At 40.0% G+C, this 22782-nt stretch overlaps 1 protein-coding gene across 1 annotated transcript; it reads left to right on the top strand.

The window, feature by feature from the left end:
• The first annotated feature begins 8188 nt into the window (after window positions 1-8188).
• plekhn1 (pleckstrin homology domain containing, family N member 1) lies at window positions 8189-22596 on the top strand. Its single transcript, XM_067591976.1, has 16 exons — window positions 8189-8788; window positions 10524-10614; window positions 10821-10982; window positions 12138-12218; window positions 12774-12864; window positions 14718-14851; window positions 15418-15567; window positions 16741-16821; window positions 16950-17025; window positions 17298-17443; window positions 17783-17935; window positions 18669-18905; window positions 19429-19584; window positions 20141-20386; window positions 20609-20669; window positions 21723-22596. The coding sequence occupies exons 1-16, from the start codon at window positions 8715-8717 to the stop codon at window positions 21905-21907; spliced, it is 2124 nt and encodes a 707-aa protein (XP_067448077.1). The 5' UTR covers window positions 8189-8714; the 3' UTR covers window positions 21908-22596.
• The last annotated feature ends 186 nt before the right edge of the window (window positions 22597-22782 follow it).

The raw sequence follows: 22782 nt of genomic DNA, 5'->3' as shown, positions 1-22782 counted from the left end.
CCTACGAACTCCCACTCACCCAAAAACACAAACGCAGGCCAAATACACACAATGCAAAATACCCACAGGTTTGAATGGGACAAATAACTGACGACTAGGACTGCAGATACAGCTGGTTTTATACTACATTCTGAGGGCAGCACATGGAGATACATCTGTGTGTGTGTGTGTTAGTGTGAGGCTTTGCTATACTAAAGAATGGATATTGTAAAAACCAATGTTGGTTGCAGATATCTGTGAAATGTTAAGGTCACAGTTAACATGATGTCAGATGTCAGAGGAGAAAATAAGTTTGCAAATTTCCAAAACTTTATCATTTTTAGTTTTCTCTCAGTTGCTCTGGATTATGTTATTTATTGCAGATTTTATGAGACAACATGGAACTGTACATTTTTGCTTAATGCTTATATTTGAGAGAGATAGCAAATATTTTTTGCCTAATAAAATGGATAAATTACTAGACGAATGGGCAGGAAAGGGATTGTAAGTGTATTTACAGATGATTACAAATAATATCATTTGAAACAATAGCAACTAAATTTAATATAGGTAACAATCATTTCTTTAAATATTTACAAATAAGGAGCTGTCTCATGAAACAGCAGAAAGAAGAACAGAGTCAGAGAATTCATGGGTTACTGGAATTCATTAACAAAAATAGAAAAAGTGAAAATAGTAAAATCTCAAAACTGTACAAAATCCTACAGGAAACAAAGGTAAATGTGGACAACACCAAAGAGAAATGGGAAACGAAACTGGCAACAACAATTTCCGAAGAAGATTGGAAAGAAGTATGTAAAAGAGTTTTTAAGACAACACAATCAAAATATTGGAAAGAATTTGCTTAAAAAATTAACATGAGGCTTCTCCTAACACCCAAATTATATCAAAATATAGTCGATCAGACAGGGCGCCGAATGCTGAAAGGGTTTTGGGGGGCAGTTCAGGACAAGGTCACGAATATTTTCCATTTAAAGAGGCCGTTAAACCATCCAATATTATATCAGGTAGCATCCCACTAGAAATAGAGAGGGAAGGAGATAAATATCTGTATTCAATAATTTGCTTAGCCGCATTAAAACAAATCACACAGAACTGGCTGGCCATTAAACCACCATCTATTAACACCTGGAAATTAACAGTCAAAGAGATCAAAGAAATGGAAAGAATCACTTATAAGTTGAAAAACAGCGAGGAGGAATTAAAAAGAAACTGGAGTTAATGGGTCATGGAAATAGATGGAGTGGAACAGTAAAATAAGAGTACCGCAGAACCTTTTCTTTATTTTCTTAGTTATGTCAAAAGCAAAAGTTGTATAAATGTATAAATGTGGCAGGATGAATGAAATAAGTGACAAAATTGATAACTTGTAATGTAAAAACCTGCAAAAATGTAATTAAAAAAACATGGAACTGTACTATTTGAATGCAAGCTCCACAACATTGCTGTTAAAATGATATTCCACCCAAATCAAACACAATTGATGGCTTTTAAAAAAATATATATATATATACATATATATTGTTCCCATCTTCACGAAAAAGACCATCAAATCACGTTGGTTACGACAAATTCTAATTGTGACAAAAATCTCAAAACGTTCCTGCGACATGATCCACTTCTCTGCTGTCCATTTATATGCTCTGTATGTTATTAACATTTATGATATCAGTAAAATATGACTAATAACAGGAAGTTTCCAGCAGAGCTTAGAAGTTTCCAGAGGGTTTGAAGAAGTGGTGTATTTAACAGTAAAATAAAAAGACTAATAAAAGAACAATAAGACTCTTTGGACCATAAGAAGCAGGAAGGACAGCAGAGAACTGGATTATGCTGCAGGAGTTTCTATTGACTATCTGTCCCTGTTACTGTTTGAATCCACTGACTCTTCTCAATCAATCAATCAATTTTATTTAAAGTGCAGAATCACCATGCAGCATGGTCCCAATACACTTTACAGTTAAAAAGAGTATGAAACATACAGCCATCAATTTACAATAATAAAATCAAAAGTGAAACAACCACATTAAAAACATCAATGTTAAATGGATGTTAAAAGGTGATGGGCCCGGCTAAGTTTTAGGGGAGGCTGTCATGAAGTGAATAAAGGAAGGTTTTCAGTCTTGATTTAAAGATGTCAACAGAACGTACTTCTTGACATGTAATAGAAGACCACTCTAGAGATAAGGGGCACGGTAGGCAAATACTCTGAAGCCAGCTGACTTTTTGTTAACTGAAGGAATAACCAGGAGACCAGCATCGAGCATCCTTCTCTATGAAAGACAAAACTGCCAACTTTTTACGCCCAACTTTCAAGAGAAGGAAACTGAAAGTTAGATTTTGGTTGGATTATTACTCTACATGTAATATGTGCTTGTATTGGTTTCTGCTTACAGTAGCTGTGAGTCACTTCGGCTGCTATGAAGATGCTAATGAGTTTACAACCTGTCCAGATGAATGTGCTCACCCTGGAGGAGCTGCTGCCCTTATCAGGTCGTGGAGATGCTGTCACCCTCTCTGGAGGAGCTGCTGCAGCTGATCCGGGGGGGGAGCGGTCAGTTCCTTCTCTTCATCCTCTCAGCATTCCTGCTACTGGAGCCTCTCCTCTTTCCTCCTGGTGTCAGTCTCTGTACAACCCTTATCAGGTCACGGAGATGCTGTCACCCTGTCTGGACTTTTGTGTCAACTGGACCTTTGCACCTTCTGCAAGAAGCCCATACACCGTCTGACATGCTGCTTAAGATAAGACCGGGCCTGCAATGGAAAATCTGTCAACCTCATTGAAACTATGACTGTACTGATCATATTTACCTTATGTTCTTCACAGTAACAATAAAACTGAAAGCTTTAATGCTCAAAAACACAAAAACAAGATGTGTGCCTGATGGCAGACCTACAGTGGGTGAACAAAATAACAGAGAGAGACACGTGAAAGTACAATAACCCTGCAGTCAAAAAGCAACTACAGTAGATTTATGTTCTGTCAACTTAAACAGAGGTATGACAATTTTTAGAAGGGGGGTTTCAAGTCAATGTGAGCCGAATTACAGAAGTACAAAGAAACCAGAAAGTTGCAGCCTCTTGGTGCATGAGTTGCAAATACAGATAAATTAAATAAGATAGATAGATAGATAGATAGATAGATAGATAGATAGATAGATAGATAGATAGATAGATAGATAGATAGATAGATAGATAGATAGATAGAAATTAAAGGTTTAGAGTAGCGACTTGACATGAATCAAAATAAAAAAACAATGAAGTAAAAGAAACAAATGCGATTAAAGGATAAATTATATACAGTAACTAAACAACCCAATTCATATATAAAAAATAAACAGAATATAACCTTAACTATAATATACTATATGCTGAGTATACACTGTTCAATGATGTGATGTTAAAGCTGCTCTGTTTTTAGACTCAAACAGTACTCACACAATTACATCCTGAACACTAAAAAAACACACTTAACAAGTTACTGTAAAAATGTGCTTGACAACATTAAAAACTAGTTGAATCAACACCTCTGACAGCATCAAACATGACCCCATTATATAATTATGCTGCTTTTATCAGTGTAAGTTCTGTATCCCTTTAAATTCCTACAATGTATGTATTCCTTTAATTATGCGCAGTATATATTAAGTCAGATAGATTAGACTAAGAAAATCTTAAAAGTATATTAAAAGGTTAGTACAATATCTGCAGTAGATATTTGGTATTAATCTAAGCAGTGAGACTGTAGCAGTTTCACACAGTTTTTTTTTCTATCTCTCATTTTAATAGTTAAGACGTCAGCAGAGTTCCTCGGAAATTCTAAACCATGTCTGACATGTCACCACAACACAAGCCTGTAGGTAGTCTTAATGCTGACTTCTTTGTTTAGTTTTTTTTCCATAAAGTTGAAGTAAAAATAGATGATGAAAAAAGATCATATCAACGTAAGAACCCCGACATTCACAGTGTGTGATTATGTTTGTAAGTCTGTCATATCTGTTACATCTAAATAAAAACAGTCCTCTTCTCTCTAGTTTACTATAATCAGATAAACTGGTGGAGTGTGACAGAAACTGGGATCTACTGAATTTAGAAATTGAGATAGTTAATCAGACTTTGACTGATCTTGCCTTCAAAGGAGGGCCGGGGTCCAATTAAGATTCCTTTATGGTCGTCCTGTGTGAGAACTTTGGCACGTCAGATTCTCTGTTGGACACCTGATGTTGGGGGCCTCATATCCAGACTCTGTTTTAGTGGCCTGAGGTGTGACTTTAGCACCGCTGCTCTCACCCGCTGAGTCTGGATAAACACAAGCGAGTGACTTCTCAGGGAGAGCCAAAGTTCAACCCCACCACACATGGAGGGAATGACATTATGAATATTTTGTCAATTTAGGCTTCTTGTTTTGAGCAGATGTGAAACATCTAATAAAATGACTAAACTAAACTTTAAAGAAACCCAAACTGTCCTCTACGTTGGTACAGAGATGGGTCCAATCTAACATTATTTTGGTGAGCACAGACTGAGAAACTGAAACATACCAGATAATAAAAAGTCATTATTTTTAATGGGAAACTATGTGGGCTATTGTTAGGAAACAGCTCATTCAGGATATACCATCTGAAATACGGTAGGAAAAAATGAATGGGCTGTTTGTCTTTCTAGATATGCTGTTGCTTTTGGCAAAGCACCCGGTATTTCCCCTTTCCCATCAAACAATATGACACACGTCTGTAGGCGTGCAATCTACTGTGGTAACCTAACCTTACCCACAAAGTGAGTTATATAACAACAACAAGCACATTTATAAAAGTCTGTAGTCACCATGTGAAGGACATGGTCTGCTTGAAAATAAGCACTTTGTACGATATGTTGCTTGTTGAATTGTTGGTTTTGAAATGTTACAAAAACTTTCAGACGCAGCTCTGGAGGTTTCAGACAATGATCCCACGTGTATACTGGCCCCATGAGACTCGTTACACATCAGAACCAAAATTTTTCGATGTTTGTAAAATGGAGAAACAAACTTGTTTCACCACTAGAAGGGAAAAAATGTACAGTTTGGTCTGAGAGTGTCGCCAGAGTAAAAATAATGTTGTTACTCAAATCGAAAGGGTTTATCCTCTGTTCAGTGGTTGTTTAAAGACATCTGATGCTGCCATCAAACTGATATCTGTAGGTTGTATTTTAAACAGGTCACGTAAACAACACATACGTCACCTTTATGTTACAAGTTATGACACAAGTAATGGACATTGAACTTGGAACTGGTTCAATGTTTGTTTTTATCGTCTTTCAGTTTCGCTTTTGGAAAAGACAGAGTAAACGACAAAATAAAGTTTAAAAGGTAACTTCATAAGCTCTGATATTTAAAGAAAAAATTCTGTTTATGCCGCAATTTGTCATCTCAGAGATTTTAAAAACATTTCCACTTACAAAGTTATGAATACCATCAATGAATCATTAATGTAAACTTGTAAACATGACAAACATAACCCAACCCTACTATTACCTCATCAACTTCAGCACTGCTAGCATATTAACAAACAGCATGTTTACATGCAAAAGTTGCCTTCAGCATCTCAGCATATACACATAACTATAGTTAGATGGTAATATGCTAATGAACAGCATGTTAGTGGAAGATACTAACATTTTGCGTGTTAGCGTCTCACAAGTTTAAACACCTCTTAATTGACTGACTGGGATTGAGTCATTAGTTTCAGAGATAATCCTGAAGTCAAGAGTTGTTGTTTGGAAATTTTTGGCAATGACTAATCCTCTGAGGACCTTGAATATCTGGGTCAAATTTTATGTCAACAAATACAATATTTGTTGAGATGTTTCATGTCAGATAAAATCATTGTGACCAACTGACACTCTTTTTCTTTTTTGGACCAACTGACTTTGCATAGATGAACAAAAATGTTTGTCATGAAGTTTATGGTTATGCCTAAACTGTTACTGTATTTTAGGGGCAGGTTTGTCCACCCACTTACATTTTTTTTATCTGATGTAATGTAGTTTCTGATTGAATGTTGGAATTCTTGGGAAAGAGTTGGTTAATCTGTACCCTTTGTGAAGACTGGATGATGCACCTTGCCTATAACGTCCGACTGAAACAGGATTGACCTCAAAGCAGAAATTCCCTAGTTTCGTTTTTTTCAGTTGGCTGCCTTCCTCATATTCTAGGGATACTTACAGAAGTATGAGTCACCATACGGGCTACATGTACTATCTCGTCCATCCTAATGCTTTTCCGTGATGATCAACAATACACAGGAAATATGCTTGCACGTGAATATAAATGATTAAATCATTGGTTGAATTACACTGCATGTGTAATCAGATGGATTATTCAGTAAAATGATCAGATTACTTTGAATTTAAATGAAACTAAAGACAAACAGGGACCTCAAACAGCTACCAGGATTACACTGACTCAGAGGGTCCCTTTAAGGACTCACAGATACAAAAATAAAAAATAAAGATTTAGTATTCAGCTATGAGGTCAGCAACAAGTAAAGGCTGAAAGTAAACAGCAGAAATAATATATATAGTATATATTATTATTATATATATAAAAGGATGGTAACTGTGTTTATAAAATGTATTGACAGTAAATAAAATGGCACTGTTTTCAGTTATTTGCACCTCACTATCTGAATTTTCTGTAGAAGATAAAATACAGAGGGAATCTATTTCTCCAAAATATACAGCAAATATTTTTCCTTTGTAACTTTAATTATTTTAATTAATAAAATTAAAAAGTTGTTGGTATTCTTGTTAATTAGGTGGCTCTTTAACCAAGTTTCTAACATTGTGGCTAACAAGCTACGTATCTAAATGACAAGTTGTGATAAGTTAGGGCCGATTTTATATGACACATCGTGTTTTTAGCGGTCATGACACTGATCTGTCCTGTCCCTTCTTGTTGGAGGTTGAAGTGTTTCACACGGTTTCTTTCTACTTGTAATTCTGCTTTCTAAAGAAGAACAAACCCCACTCAGTGCTAATCATGTGAGAGGCAGACATTAAGTCGGTGAAATGGAGGCAAGATAAGATGCTGGCAATCTATATTATCAGTCTGCACTTCATCTACTGATGCGATAAAAGTTATTTTCTTTGGTCAGCTTTCCATCTTGTCTGTCACTTACCAAGATGTTTTATATTCAGTTACATCACATGCAGCTCAATCAGTATTCTTCACTGATTAAATTACGTGATCTTGTCATGAGCTCTGGAGCCCATCAAACAGGGTTTAGAGAACAATACTACAGTGTCTTAGAGGCTGGAAGGTGACAATGACTCTGCAGTTGGTTTTTCACAGACAGATGACTGTTGCTGCCTCGGGTGCATCCGTTTTAACAATCTGGTTGAACAGGTTGACTTTACCTGACAGGGAGCTGTGCCTGTTTCATTTTATGACCAAAGGAGCTAATAGCAATGACCTAATAAGTGAGTAAACACAGGATGATCACGAGTGTTTGACTCCTCCGTCTGATTGATAAGTCCACTTGTCACTGTAAATTTAAGGATAATGTTTTCTAGTGTGAGTCATGGGTGTTGCAACCTAAAACCTAAGTTGTTTCGTTTTAAAGGCTTACTTACAACTAACTTTACTTAATGTTGACTGTACTATCAACTCAAACACCTTATTCCATTATACTGTACATTCATTAAGAAAAAAAATTAAATACTGAGGAAGAAAAGCTGTATTTACCTACTTAAAGTGTATTTTAGGCTTGTGCATCAATCATTTTGTCAGGGAGGGTTTCACCTTTTAGTTTGTAGATATCTCATATATGAATTAGGAACAAACACCTTACATGCAAATAGGACACTGTTTGCATACACTTCTTGCCTTATGAAAATGAGAGGCTTTGAATACACAAGCATCCTGTTTAAACTATCTTCCCTTCCCTTCACACACTGACAGACGACTGACCTAGAAGTGATGAAAGGCTAAAGACAAATATCCCATAGAGAACAAAGGCAGAACAAGACTGATATTCACATCTCATAAAACAATGTGATACCTAAAACATTTGTACCCCTGGTTTAAATATCATAGTGAGGTTTTGCTTATTTTTAACATCTATAGTGTATTTTCTTTTTAAATTAGTAAAACCACAAAACAGGGAAGTTCATAGTAATATAATACTTCCTGGATACCTCAGTTTCAAAATGACACTGATGTGTTTCAAGCATGTGGGCCAATAATAAATAGACTCCTTAAGGCTGCAGGCATTTTTTCATGTCTGGGCATGCCAGTGGAAGCTCCCATCTTCCCCTTTGATTGACACACACCATCCAGTGTGTTTAGTGACCACTCATTTCAGTGGCAACCCACAATGAGCTCCATTTGGCTCCTGGAAGGTGTGAAAAGGCACACTTCTCCCTGAACCCCCCTGTCTTTGTTGTTGGGATTGATTTAACAGACAGAGGCAACTCACAGAAGGTGTGAGTCCTACTGGTTATTCGCTACACACACACAAACACACACACAGCCTGTGACACAGCCCCAGACTCCACCCCTCCTACGCAGTCACTCTCACAGGTCTGACTATACAGCCCTCACCCTGCCCAGTGCTCACTCAGTATAAGTCAGACTTCAGCAGGGAGCACACTGCACTCTTGGATTACACTCATCCATCACAGAAGGAGTACAGTTTGTCTATAGAGCAGCGCAAAGCCCCACAGAGCGCAGCAGCATGGGGAGCAGCATGTCATGTGTCCCCCAGCATAACTTCAGATTCTCCAGCAAGAGTTTCATACGCAGAAACAGGTAAGAACAATCCAACTTGTCCAGGCGTTCTTACTGTACTTGTGTCAGTGTGTTTGCTCTATACGGAGTACACGTCATGCCCTTGACTGCTGTTATTTTAGACTTTGCATTTCAGCTGGAAGGAATTCTTGGTATTTCTCAGGGTTTGAGCAGTGGGGTTAAACAGAGGTTGTGAATTTTGTGAGGCCAGGGTCAGGATCATATGGTAATACGGGATAGTCCCGGAGTCGTGCCTGAGTGGTGCCCGCCTGGCCAACGGTGTCAATGATCCAGTTACCATTTGCCTCCTCTTTGCATCTCTGTGAAGATGATCTGCCAGCAGCTGTCAGTGAATCTGGTTTCCCTCCAAAATCAGGACCTGACCCCATTCATTATCATGATCACATGTGGGCAATTATAATTATTGACTGATGATATCCGGTTTATGACTCCTGATGTACAAGTTAACAGCTTGTAATGATCTGACCTGAAGGCTTTGAACATGAATGTAGGATCTGACTGACATTAACGGGTTATACTTGGATTTCTATCTGGTTTTCTTTAATCCTCTGGGATTATTATATGCCTGGGCATGTTACACTTGGTACAGCCCACTCTGCTAGACCACCACATCTGATTCTAATTAGCCTCTGCTCCAGTGTGATGATTCAGGGTCTGGTTTTGTCAAACATGCCATGTAGCTCTTGGTTTTCAAATAAAAACCCAATAAAACCCCCCACTGGGTTTCAAAAACCTAACGGCTCAAGCTTGAACACTGATACGCTTTCCAAGTTGGATCGATGGTTGAGCGTGAACAATACATTCAGTGTTCCTGTTTGCCGTGGTCCCTACTAACTCTTTGTGTTAGTGAATTAGGCCAGACTCAGGTATTCCCCACAGAGAAGAGGAGTGAGTAGCTGTTGAATGCCTCAGCAATGACTTGGAGAATGTTGGGTGTGCAAATCTCTACCTGTCTATTATCTACATTCCTCTTTCACTTTGCAACTGCAGATTGCATCAGTGTACACGGTTATCGCATTTTTCTCTGTGCACAAGTGAGCTGTAAAAAAGAGATGTAGTGGGAAAGCATCACAGACATGGACTTCCTGATTAGACAGGCCTTGATTCCCACTGCGCAGACAAAGCCCTGGGTTGTTGTACAAAGGACACTGAAACACATATGTGCAGATAAGCAGATAAACTACAAACCGAGATTGTAAAAGCAGTCCCTGAGCCTTATCATTGCAGCGTGGGGAGCTTCCTCATAAAGCTGTGACACTAATGGTAACAGATGAGGGTCATGCAAAACAAAGAGGGACATTGAACGCTGATTTGCCTATGCATATCCTAACTATCAGAAACACAAGACCTGATTGTTCTTATCATTTAAATGGCTGGCATTGATGGAATGAGGACAAAGGAAGCGGCTCTGGTTAATTTATATGACATGAGATAGAAACCATGATTCATTGACTCTGCCAGTGGGTCCAGAGTCACTGTCATTTGATTATAATGTAAAAAAAAGAGGAAAACAGAAAAATAAGTCACTGACCTTGAATTTATGAATTCAAACAATAGAGCAAAGACTGTTTTTTTAGGTCATCTCTCCATCTGACAACAGTAACAAATGACTGTGAACAGGAAATATTCCTTGTTGACACTGCAGTCGTGAAGTTGAACTGAAAGGCAAACATGGACTAGATGGTAAACACTGGAAAGTGAGTGCTAACACGTGGTTTTCTTCTCTCTTGAGCAGCAGTCGCCTGTTTCGCAAGAAGAATCCCCAAGAGGGACAGGAGAAGTCCAACAGTATCATCAATATCCTGTGCACTGTCACCCCCAGGAAGGTAAGACCCTCCGTCGGCTCGCAGGAAACGGCACTAACATGAAACCCTATCATCTGCATACCAAACAAAATTGCTCTCCTACAAATGTCAATCTGTGCACGATTTGATTTTTTATTGCTGTCTCTCTGACCGACTTTAACAGCTGGTCTGACTGGTTTAATCATTGTCATGTTCAAACTTCACCGACATCGTGATTATGATTGCAGGAAATGTCCTCCAAAGATCTGCAGACGATAGAGAATATAAAATGGGATCCACCATTCCCCTATGACCCGGCAAGCGGCTGGAAGAAAAGCAGTATCAATGTGAAGAATTATGGCCGGATGATTCACAGCTCCAAAGTTCGTTTCCGTTTCGTTCACTGCCAGGTGAGTGGATTAAAAATAACGTTTTAATGAGTCTATGTTGAAATATCAGGAAAGCAACAAAGCAAGCGCTGCAAAATCTTTATTGTGGTCAATGAAGTCTTAAACAATGACCAAGCCTACAATGACACATCATGCCAGTCATCCATGTGAGCCCTGTGAGTGCCAAAACCACAAAAACAGGTGGAGAGTAACAGGATGTTGCTCTGCAGCCACCAAACACACTGAAACTCGCTGCTGGCATTGACGTGGTGGCTGGCTGTGAATAATCCAATCAGTTCTCCACAAAGCGGACCGCAGCCTGTGTTTGGACATGCTCTTTTCTGCTGCTCTTGTGAAACATCTCAGAGAGAAAACCTCAGGGTAGAGAGTGTAACTCTGATCCCAGGGACTGATAGAGGACACGCCGGCTCCTTGCTGTGGGAACTGCAATTTGTCAGAGCTTTGTCACAAGAGCTGTCAAAAAGTAGAGAAAAAAGAAAAGATTGATAGAAGGAAAGGTGTGTTCAGTGAGCTCATGATGGAAAATGAACACATTGTATTACAACAGAAAAATAAAACCACAAAGGAAGGAAACATGTATTACCCAAGTATTGACAAAGAAAGCCATAAAATTATCATTAAAGAAAGGGAAGTGAAGTGACTATTAATCATATTTTGTGGTCACTTAAGAAGTTTTCACATTTCTGAGCATCCAGAACCTACTCAATCACAACACTTCCTTTAGATGATTCATAAAACAGCTGATGATACAAGAACAAGATGTTCCAATATGAAATAAAGAATTAGACATAACTCCTGGCAGGGATTTAAAGAATCATTAATCTTAGAGGCTTATTGGGCTATAATATATGACTGTAATATTTTCCTCATCAGAGAAAACATTAGAAAAGAGATTAGATTACAACATAGGCCTCTAGACAACGCCCACTGATACCATTGCACATGCACGGTTTCGTTTAATCAAAACACTAAACCAGCTGATTTCACCAAATAGTTTTCTAATTAAAAGTTTGCAAATCTGTGAAATTAGCTGCTGTAATGTTTGGTTGGAATTAAAACCTGCACATGCATGAATTCTGATAGCACAAATCTGGAGGCCACCCGACTTATTTTTTATCAACAGTATATCTGCAACTTCTCTTATCGTCTCTGCAGGACGTACATGATTGCTACTTGGATCTCTTCCAGACACACCTTCATTTTGTGTCCAACAACACAAGCGGACTGACATACCAGGTGAGTTTTAACTCAGGCAATATTATCAAAAAATGCATCCCTTCATTAGAATCCAGGGTTCCTCAATATCTCAGGATTGATTTTTTTTTAATAGTTTTAAATATTCCTTTGGGGCAGAGTTTTATGTCATCATAACTTTTGACATGCATACCCTTTCAACCAGCAGTGTGTTGATAAACAGAAAGTATGATTACTTCTCTTTACCTGTCTCATAAAGCGTGAGCAGTCATTAATCATCATGATTCTGTGTCTGTTGAGGGCTAAACTTGTCATGTCAGAAAAGAGACAACTAAGCACCTGCAAACAGTGTTAGTCAGCATATAGATGACGGTAAATGGAAGGCAGACATGACTACATCATTGGCTTACAAGACCTCAGTGTCACGGTGAATAAGCTTTTATAACTGTGTTTTAGTTAATTTAGAGCAGAACAGCCCTCTCAAATAGAGCATAATAGCAAGGGAAATGTAGCAGAGAATGCTTAGAAGTGTATAAATGAGAGAATGTTTTTTTGTCCAAAGAAGCATGACTGAACTTTTTGTTGTTTTGTGTGCAGGGGACTCTTCCATTGAAAGAACTCACCATCTGCAACCTGCAACAGAACTGCAACCACAGCCAACCCCAAGAATTTGCCTTTCAAATAAACGGTAAGTTCAACTTGTACTGAAGAGACAAAAGTGGGTGTTGGCACAAAGCCCTTGAATGTTGTAATGTTTTGAGATTTTATTGGCTGTGTTGAATTTAGCTGATCAATCACTCAGACTGGAACTGACTAATCCAGAAGGATGTTTATAAGCTGTGGCTGACTTCTTACTTCTTACTACATTTTTAATGGTCATAGTAAGTCACTATTTTTACCTCTGCTGGTGGTCTGCTATGTTTGTCCCTCTCATCACTGATGGATCAAAGTAAAAATTCTCCTCGCTTAAAAAACCAGCAAGGAACTACACGCTATTTTCAAGCTGCAGCATTTCCTATGTTGTCACATTCCAGTGATTCAAAGGTGCCGCGACCCTCTTCACCTCCACTCAACCCCAAGACTAACTAGAGTTGGGCCCCCTTCACCCTTGGCCAGGGGGCCAAACCGGCTTTAAAGGCCCCACTTGTTAGACAACAGGTGCACTTTAGTCAGCCCAGCTGTCGTGCAGAAAAGCCCAGCTACCGCTCTTAGCCTTGTCACTGCATATAATCTATGGCACATTCCAAAAACTGCTCAGGTTAATGTCTGGTAGTAATGCCACTTAGCTTTTGAACTCTGAAAGGACAATCTGAAACTTTTCATTAAGTAGAAATAGGATGCTGTAGGGACTAAACTTTGATCTTTGCCTGGTGAAACAATAAACTCCATGAAGTTAAAAGGAAATCTAACTTGTATAAGGTCAGTCAGTTATGAAGAGTGTAAGGTTTCTGTGTTTATATGTCTTCAACGTTATCTAAGTGAAATCTGAAACATCTCTGCTGTCACAATATTGACGCAGTTTGACGTTGCTTTCTCATATTTGGCTCTTCAATTTCCCGGATCAAGCTTGTTATTTTGTGTTATTGTATTTCAGTTGTTTTCATTACACACTACAGAACTTTACTTACCTTACGGGACGACTCACTGACAAGGAACATGTTGAGGAAACATGACGAAATTCTGAGTCAAGTGAGAGATCCGATGTAGATGTTTCCTCTGTGAGGCTTTCGTCTTCCTCACACATGGCTGAAAATATGAATCAGCTTTAGTATTAAGTGGTGCTGGTGAGTTAGAGTGTGATGAGACAGTCTGAGAATATTCCCAGAAGCCTTCACATGGTTTGAATTAGTGCGGCTGTGAAAGTTAGAAAATGACAGTTAATTACTTTTAACAACAGTTAATGACCTCTGTAAACTGAGTAATAGTTTGAATGAGCGAAAGTCTCATTATATGTTCCAGTCCCCAGAATTTTCACATCACTTTTCTTGCTTCAAATGTGGACACTTTTCAAGGGAGTGCTATGGTCAAGGTCTACAATTAAGAGCTGGAATGAAGAGAAAGTCAACAGATGAGTCCAGAGTGGCTGCTTATTAAGGAGCAGTCAGTAGACAAGGCTATAGTTCTCAACAATTACAGTACAAAGCTGTGGGGCTGGAATGAAAAAGGCTATCTCTGTTGTTTATCTCTGGTATGTGTGGGACGGATAGAGGGAGATTCCAGCTCTTTTCATCCCAGGTCTTGTTCACTCCTCCTGGGTAAGCAGGTTGTGGGAGGGAGAGTCTGCTACAATTTTTAAATGCCAAACGAGGCAGGTCAAGGGACTGATCTTCCACAGTAACTCTTACATGTGGTTTACTGTCTTGAACATGTGTTAACATTTATTATGTGTATTACATAACAGGCTCTAAACCCCCAAGGAAACAGAGTGTGAACCCCATTAATGATTCATCACCATAACGGAAAGCTTTCAGAAAAAAAAAAAACGAGAACCGTTGGTGCCATTTTCCCTTTTGACCTTGTGACCTTTGCCTTTCCCTGCAGGTGTCAGCCTTAACCACATCATCGTCTACTGTGCCAACCAAGAGGAATTGGACCTATGGTTTGGCCTACTTAAAGAAAATATCGAGGCGAATGGAGGCACTGCAATTGCACCTGAGAACTTCACCAGAGTGAGGGTAAGTTCAACAACACTTTTTTGGTGGCTCCTTTCCCCAAATAGCCAATGACTCATAAAAACCCGCTCTTGTGCTGCAACACAACAAGATCCACATGAATGTGGTCATCTTCTAATCCATCTGGTGAACTAGCCAGGAAAATGCTTTTGTTTTCAACCCATTCTGATAATACAGGATGTGTGTGAGCGTGTAGATTCGGTGAGTCAAGTAGGTCACTGCCAGCTCTGGGCCTCGGGGCTGGATACTAGGGAGCGGCCTTGACCGCATCACAGCCTACATCAAACTTAACCCCAACATCTGCACAGGGTTAAAGTGCTGACTCCACACCCACAGGTGGGGAAATAGCTGATGAAACACATGAACCTTAGATGTGTCATGACAGAAGAAAAATAACAGAACTGATGATGCTTTTATAAGCCTTAGCTTAGGAGGCTACACAACAAAGAGTGATATTCTGGGGGGAAAAAATCAGCATGTTTAAATTTGCTTAAGGGCAGAGCTCTGTTCATATTTACTTTGCTTATGATTCTGTCTGACTTCCGTTATCCCTTGTGTACCTTCCATAGCTAAATCAGCATGAGACTCCTGAAGGCAGAGAGGAGCTGAGGAACTCCATCAACAGAGAGCCAATCTACGAGTGGGAGGGCTCTCAGCGAGATAGCCTGGGTCCCATCACCTACGTCACTAAAGTCCGACTGCAGCACCTGCCCTGTCAGGTACGACACAACTACTGCTTATCAAATCTGAGTCATACAGAAGTAAAACACACAATCTGCAGTGTGGTATACTGTAAGTTATGATACATACATGTTGTCAAACTCTGGGAATTTTTCACATGATGAATAAATGCAAGATAACATCAGCTCTAAATCCAGGTGACTCAAATAGCTTTTAAATTGCGCAACACACATACGCATTACCTCAACACAATGTAAGGATTGAGGGGAAAGGTTGGAGTCGATCTTTACATAACTCTATTCATATGTATTTTCCTGTCAAGGTGTAACATGGTGTCAGACACCTGCAACCAACTGATGACTCTTGAGAAAATGACTATGAGCCAAATCAGACATGAGCGTGAATAAATAATGCTGGTATAGCTTCACATAGCAGCCAATAAAAACAGTACTCATGACACAGCTTGCATGGGTATCTGTAATTAATTCACTGTGGGAAATAGCGGTAGCACTATTGAAGTGTGTGAGATTTAGGATCTGGGTGTGTGAGAGGCATTTTCCCAGCTCACGCAGTGACTCGACTCACCTCACAGCTGGAATGTCAGCTGTCTCTCCAGACACACCCTCCGCCAGGGAGAGGAAACATAAACTCTCTGTCTGCCGCACCTTTAAATGCCCCACTAACTGGTTTGACTGTAGATCCTCCTGGGATTTAAACTGTGTCTCTCAACAGAGTATTAAAGGATAAAACTGGTGTTTTTTTTTAATGTTTGTACCAAGTCTCACGGCTGCCTCTGTGCTTTACTTTGCATTATTCGGTCTTCTCTTCACATAGTTAGAAGGGATTGCTTTATCAGGCTGTATCAAGTATTTGTGCCATTCTCTCTTGTACAAGGTCTCTTTTACTTTATTGCTTACTTTTTTACTTTATTGAGAATTTTCCTTATACCCTGCACTCAAAGGGAGAAAAGGAAGGCTCTACAAGAGCCAAATCCCTTATGTTGCACTAAAAATGCTCCTTTTCAGAAGTGTAACAATGAAAAAAATTATATAAGAGAAATGCAAATTGACACACAAAGTAGTAAACTGCCATTAAAATGACGCTGGTATTCTAGTACTGGATAAGGATATTTAAATACGGCCCCCCTTATCAAATGAAAACACTACACACACACCTTAAGCTCATCAGCTGCTGTTCTCATGTGTCCACAGGAGCAGAATGACAGACTACTGGTGATGTACCCATCAACGCTGATCATCCTGTCAGAGGAGAACGATGGGCTCTTCTATAAGGTACCATTGACCTCATTGAACTTTTCTCCTTAAGTTTAATCATATCCTGAGTTGTGTGCATACAGTACATCCAATTTTTTCCAATGTTTGCATCAGAGAGTTGTGTTTAAGAGTCATTATGATTACAGGGGAAACTTCCACTCAACATGATTACTGTGACCACACCCTGCCAAGACGTTAAACCCAACACCTTTATGATTGAAGGTAAATACACCGAATCAGTGAGCTGCTCAGCCACAGTTTCTTCAGCACACTGTTGTTTAAATAGACATGTTAAAGGGATTTAAATGTGAGTGTGCATTCTTATGCATGTTTTACGCTAAGTGGCCTTTTCCATGAATCCGCTAGCGTCACAAAGTGTAACCCTCCATGAATGAGCTGGTTTTATCCTCAGTGAATGGCAATCTGACTGAAGCACATTCCAGTGAGCGACTGGACCGAATGACAGGCTTTGTCCCCCCCTCCTCTCTTCCCAGGAAAGCTGATCAACCCCATAGTGGTGTCCTGTCTGGATAGGGCCGAGTTCTGCGAGTGGATCCAGCATTTCAAAGCTGCTGACGTGCCCGTTCTCAGTCCCCCGCCCCCTGTGTATGACATCATCTACACCCCGACGCACAGAGAGGTGAGCCCTGCCCTCCTTCATTTCATGGGCCAAAAACAATTATATTCTTCACTGTTGCTGATGATCCACACCTATCACGCGAGCTATCTCCACCTGGTTTGTGTACCTGCGTGCAGAGTGAATTTAAGTATGAGGATAAGTGAGAATAGAAGCAGACAATGCAGCTGCACCTCTTTTGTAAATTAACATTCAGAATTCATTCATCAACATTCAGCATATGAATACCTTGCAACTACTACTATTAAGTCAACAGTCCAATAGAAATCCAAAAAAGTCTGTTTAGCTTTGCTTCTTTGCTCTGTCATATTATTAATTTATTGCATCTTGTGTGACCTACAGGCGCCCCAGTTTGACAGGTGGAGTGGAAACAGCCAAGGACGCTCTGAATCCTTAAAGTTCAGCCAGTCACAGAGTGGACGTGGGTCCCACAACCTTCAGTTACCCATTCATGAAGACAACCCTCTCTCCCCAGGATACTGTGAGCCCCTCTGTGTAAGTCAGCTGTTTGCTAGTTTTCGTGTTAAGTATTCTTGAACTAATAAACTGAAGCACACACACACCAATACTCCAATATTTGCACAAATATAAATGTGGTAGGAGTTAGTTTTACATCGATAAAAAAGACCCCTCCTTCTTATTTGCCTTGGTGGAGCAGAGCAGCAAGGCTTTACTTTTACATAGTTAATTATTAAGCAAGGTGTAGCAACTAAACCGCTCCTGTTGCAGCTACAAAGGCACAACTGATAATCTCAGGCCTTGAAAAAAAAAAACAACCTAACAAAGTCAGAAATTTATCCCAGAAACATCTTACATGAGCCCCTTACATGCTGATTCAGCAGTGAAAAGTTTGCTTGTTAATTTCAGATTCTTTGCATTATCAGGACTTTTGACCAAACTCTCCTGAGAGACGGACTATGTAGGCCAACTGCCCATCTAATTAGCTTTAAGTGGAAAGGGCTCAGTGCCCAGAAGACATGTTGTTGTTCAGCTTCTGACCTCAAACACCACTCTCCCAATTAAACTGATGAGTGATGACCTTTTTCCTCTCACACACTCAGTCGAGAGCGGTGACTAAAAAACACACGATGATGCAGAAAACTAATGATGAGGGGAGGATGTTTGCTTTATTAGCACTCCGTGGTTGAAATCACCGATGCCACCCGTGTTGTATAAGTCCACAACTCTTGGCTGACTTTTGCCCTGGGTGTGTTTGTTGTCTCTACAGTATAGCTCCAGCCGTCCCTCCTCGACTGAAACTGCCCGCCTGGGAAGCAGGACCAACAGTGTGTCATCCCACACCAAGCCCGACCTACGACCTTTGTCACTCCGTTACTCCTCCCCACAGCGCAGCTCCTACCTCCAGCCTGCAGAGAGCTCGGTGCTGTCTCAGATCTACAGCACGCCCTACTCTGCCCTGCACCGTGCCAGCCCGCAGCAGCTGGAGAAAGCGCCGCTTGTCAAGGTAATAAGTCAGTTTGGCATCTAACTTGATAACTGAATATTCCCCTCGAGACTGTAGACTTATTTTACATGTCATGTGATCAGTAACAAAAATAGACACACCAAGCAGCAGGCTGAGAGGGGGTAATAGTGGCATTTGTGCAGAATTGAGGTTGAAAGATAAATCTACTTGATGGTGCAAGGAATGAAATGTCTATTATAGTTCATAAACAAAACTTAAGCCACCAATCAGACATTTACTATACACAGGGGACATCCCCACATTTATATGGCAGTTAGGAGTGCAGTTTTTATACATATTGACAGCTGACGGCAGTTTTCTGAGACAACAGACTGTTGTCCAAAATCTAATTGGTAATTTGATCCTTAATCCCAAAACTAAGTGTGGCTTATGTGATTGCCTTATGTGAACCTTCAGAGCGTGAGAGAAAATGACAGACAGAGAGGATGAGGGAAATTTGGTGATAGTCATCACATGGTGTTTTAAATTAACTCTTGGATCTGTTTGGATCTTTTGTGATCAGTCAAACAGCTGGAGCACACCTCAGACAACCCTGAACTACTCCCTGAACGCCCCGCAGCGCCACTCGGACATGTGCACCCCCCGGCAGCCCTTGTCGCCCCTGTACGATGAACCCTGCAGCCCAGAAATCTACTCTCTGGATGAGGCCAGGCCAGTGGTAAGTGGGTCAATGATACTGGATCCATAGGTTCAATTTACACCTGCACAGCTTGTCTGATATCAAGCAGTAAACACACACATACACACAGTGGAAAAATAAGAAAGATCAGGTGTTGTCAGAGACTTGGCAACAACCAGTAACTCATGAATCAGTAGGTCTATGTAATCAAGCTGATTGCTGAACGTGTTTACACCTTTGCATATTTCCACTTATTTTTTATTTGGTCGTGGTGGTAGTCTGGATTTTTTGAGCATGTTAAATCATTTCTAATGACAAGATTGAACTATTTTTAGTTATTAACAACTAAATCTAAATTTAGAAATTACTTGTTTCACAATTCTTGGTTAAATCACCTTGAACCAGCTCAATTTCATTTGATTTTATAGACAAACAAGATTTTTTTTAACCAAAATCTGCTCATTGCAGTGTTACCTCATTTAACCAAAGATCTATTTGACAGCAAGGTGAAATTATCCTTATTGTTAATCATCTAAACACTTGATTCACATGCTCACAACTGCCCCATCCTGACATGTCTCCCTCTGTTCCTCAGCATCAGAGCTGGCAAGAACCCATTCATCAACACCACCACCAGCAGACCCCCCAGCTCCTACCCTCCTCCTTCCAGCTACGCACACCTCCCCTGGGCAAGCGTTGCAGGAGAAGCCTGGTCCTGACCAACTCCCAGGGACAGGCTCTGGGCCTGGAGATGGAGGCTCCTCAAAGCCAAGCAGAGCAGAGAGCCGAGGCCGTGTCAAGGCTAAAGCTGCTGCCTGCGCCCGGCCAAGTGCAAGAGCAGGTGAGAAACACAGAGATACTCGTCTCCCAGGACACTCCGGTTTCTGGAATGCTGTGGTGCAAAATATGGAGCGCTGTATGGTAGCAGAGCGTGTGTATATACTTGTTCTGCAGGTGATATTTGAACAGGTGCCGCAGATGAAGATATTTCAGCGAACATGAGAATGTTTGTTATTGTTGATCATGGGAAGTAACTTTCTTTTGTTTTCACATCTGTTGACAGATTCTCCTCCCATCGGGCTCTGTGATGAACACCTCTCAAATGCCTTATGGTTACTCACCAGGTAAGAACTGAAGGCATGCAATCATGAAGCTAATGAAACATTCCTCATCTTATCTACAGTGTCCCTGTGTGAACTCAAGTACGGCAGTTTATAGTAAATGATTATGTGCTCCCAGTCCTGACAGCATGTTTTTTATTTGACAAGATTTTCAATCTTTCATGGCTAAATAGGGTTTATATTTCTATTGAGAAACAATAGTTGCTCTTTCAAATCATGGCTATAACACTGTGGCATCATATTTCCTCACAAGTGTGAGTTATGAAAGTCAACACTGTCAGCCGCCTACCCAAATACCACCAAGGACACAGAACATTGCTCACACTCCATTACACCTTAAATTAAACACAGCATGCACTTTGAATTGATTGAACATTTCAATCTGTCAGTAGGTAGACAGAAGGTTAAAGGCTGCAGAAATGAAAGTGCAGGAAATGCGCAAATGTGCTAGTGAAGTGAAACTTAGTGCCTCTCTAAATGCCATTTGTGCAGATGTCTCATGTAGCGGAAACCCAGTGTAAGAGAGCACTGTTCCACAGACAGGATTTACTCCTACAGTGTGATTGACAGCACACAACTGGGCAGGGTTACGCTCTCTCATATCTACAGGCTCGTTTATCACAAGCCTTTTCACATATGAACCCCGGACAACATCCGGAGAATCAGGTCCTGACATTTTACGGAGTTGCCCTTTCACACATATAGCACACAGCAGGAGATTGTCCATGTCGGATGCGTTCTCACCTGGATGAAAACAAGAGAAGCATGTACCTGCTAATTGCATTTATCTTAGATTTACAGATTTAATCTAACACATGCTGCAACCAAGTGATTTCAGGTTGCATGTTTCTGAACAATTAGACAGTGAGACAAATGAAAATGTATTGACAGATTACAATACTGGTTTTACAGAAAGATAATTGTCGGGGCAATATTGGGACAGAGCCAATCATACCATAAGTACGTTGGGACTGTCTAAGTTTATTCAGTCAGGGCGAGGTTTTGTCTTTCATTGTTTGAATCTAAAAGCCTGGGAATCTTCTCTCCCTCCTATAGATCACCACTCGTATCTTGAACCCACAGAACCAGATGACCAGGAAATGGACTATGACAACATTTGGGAGTACGACTGTGATACTGGAATGATTCAGCCAACGTCTGGAATTTCGACACACTGGACAGGATTAGACTTTGGGGCCAGAGGCCTTAGTGCCATGGCAACCCAGCAGAGATGGTCATAAAACAAAACAATAGCCCGGCACTCGTCTGGACGTGTGCAAACAACAGATCTCTATCAGAGGGATAATAAAAGCCAACTAGCACAGCCTGTGTTGCTCCTGCTGCGTACAGTATGAAGAAACAAATCCCATGAACTGCGTTGTTACATGTTGGGCAGTCGAGCAGAGGAATGTTGAGCGCAGGTATGAAGAGGAACAGGCTGAAAACAAAACATTATGAAACTGATCACAGACTTCAATTGTCTGTTTGATATGTAGCATTCACGAAATAGGAGTGTACATACTGTGTAGTTTTAATGTTATTTTTGTAATGTGTTATGTAATTGCACGGTCAAATATGTCATATGTAGTGCATATGTAGTTTTTTATATTTAAAGTATTTTCTAACATGCTGTCCAGTTTATCTATTGTTTTATTGTTTTATTTTTCTTTGTTTCTACTTAAAGCTGTAAAAAAGCATTCCACCAGGGCTTGTTATAGTAAAGGATGTATATTTTTGTAAATGTATGTACATTTAATATTTTATTATGCTACATTGTCAAGGCGAATAGATGTGGCTTCAACCGACTGCCTTAAAGGTGCTAATGTTACTATCATTACTGCAGAATACTGATACCTGTGTGGCTTCCTTTTTTCATATTTGTTTGAGGTGTTTATTTATATTTGGAAATAAAACTGGAAAAGTGAATCAACACGTTTACAGTATCTCTGTTTTATCTTATTCCAGACATGTTTTAAGACATAAAAATATTAGGATGCAAGGATGCAAGATGCAATTTAGTATCCCTAAGAACATTTATCAGATATAACATATGCATGAGGCTGATTGATGAGATATTATTTGACCATAGAAAAGTTATTGTTTGAAGAGAACAATA

Source organism: Thunnus thynnus, chromosome 6 (assembly GCF_963924715.1).
Source record: "Thunnus thynnus chromosome 6, fThuThy2.1, whole genome shotgun sequence".
In the NCBI taxonomy this organism is placed as follows: Eukaryota; Metazoa; Chordata; class Actinopteri; order Scombriformes; family Scombridae; genus Thunnus; species Thunnus thynnus.
Note: the sequence above shows the minus strand (reverse complement) of the source record. Positions and strands in the feature narration are given on the sequence as shown.

Excerpts from the sequence above, each read along its gene's own strand:
- plekhn1 (XM_067591976.1), top strand. The coding sequence starts at position 8,715 with ATGGGGAGCAGCATGTCATGTGTCCCCCAGCATAACTTCAGATTCTCC. Across the intron at positions 8,789-10,523 it reads AGTTTCATACGCAGAAACAG|CAGTCGCCTGTTTCGCAAGA; the intron begins GTAAGAACAATC and ends TCTCTTGAGCAG. Across the intron at positions 20,670-21,722 it reads GCCTTATGGTTACTCACCAG|ATCACCACTCGTATCTTGAA; the intron begins GTAAGAACTGAA and ends TCCCTCCTATAG.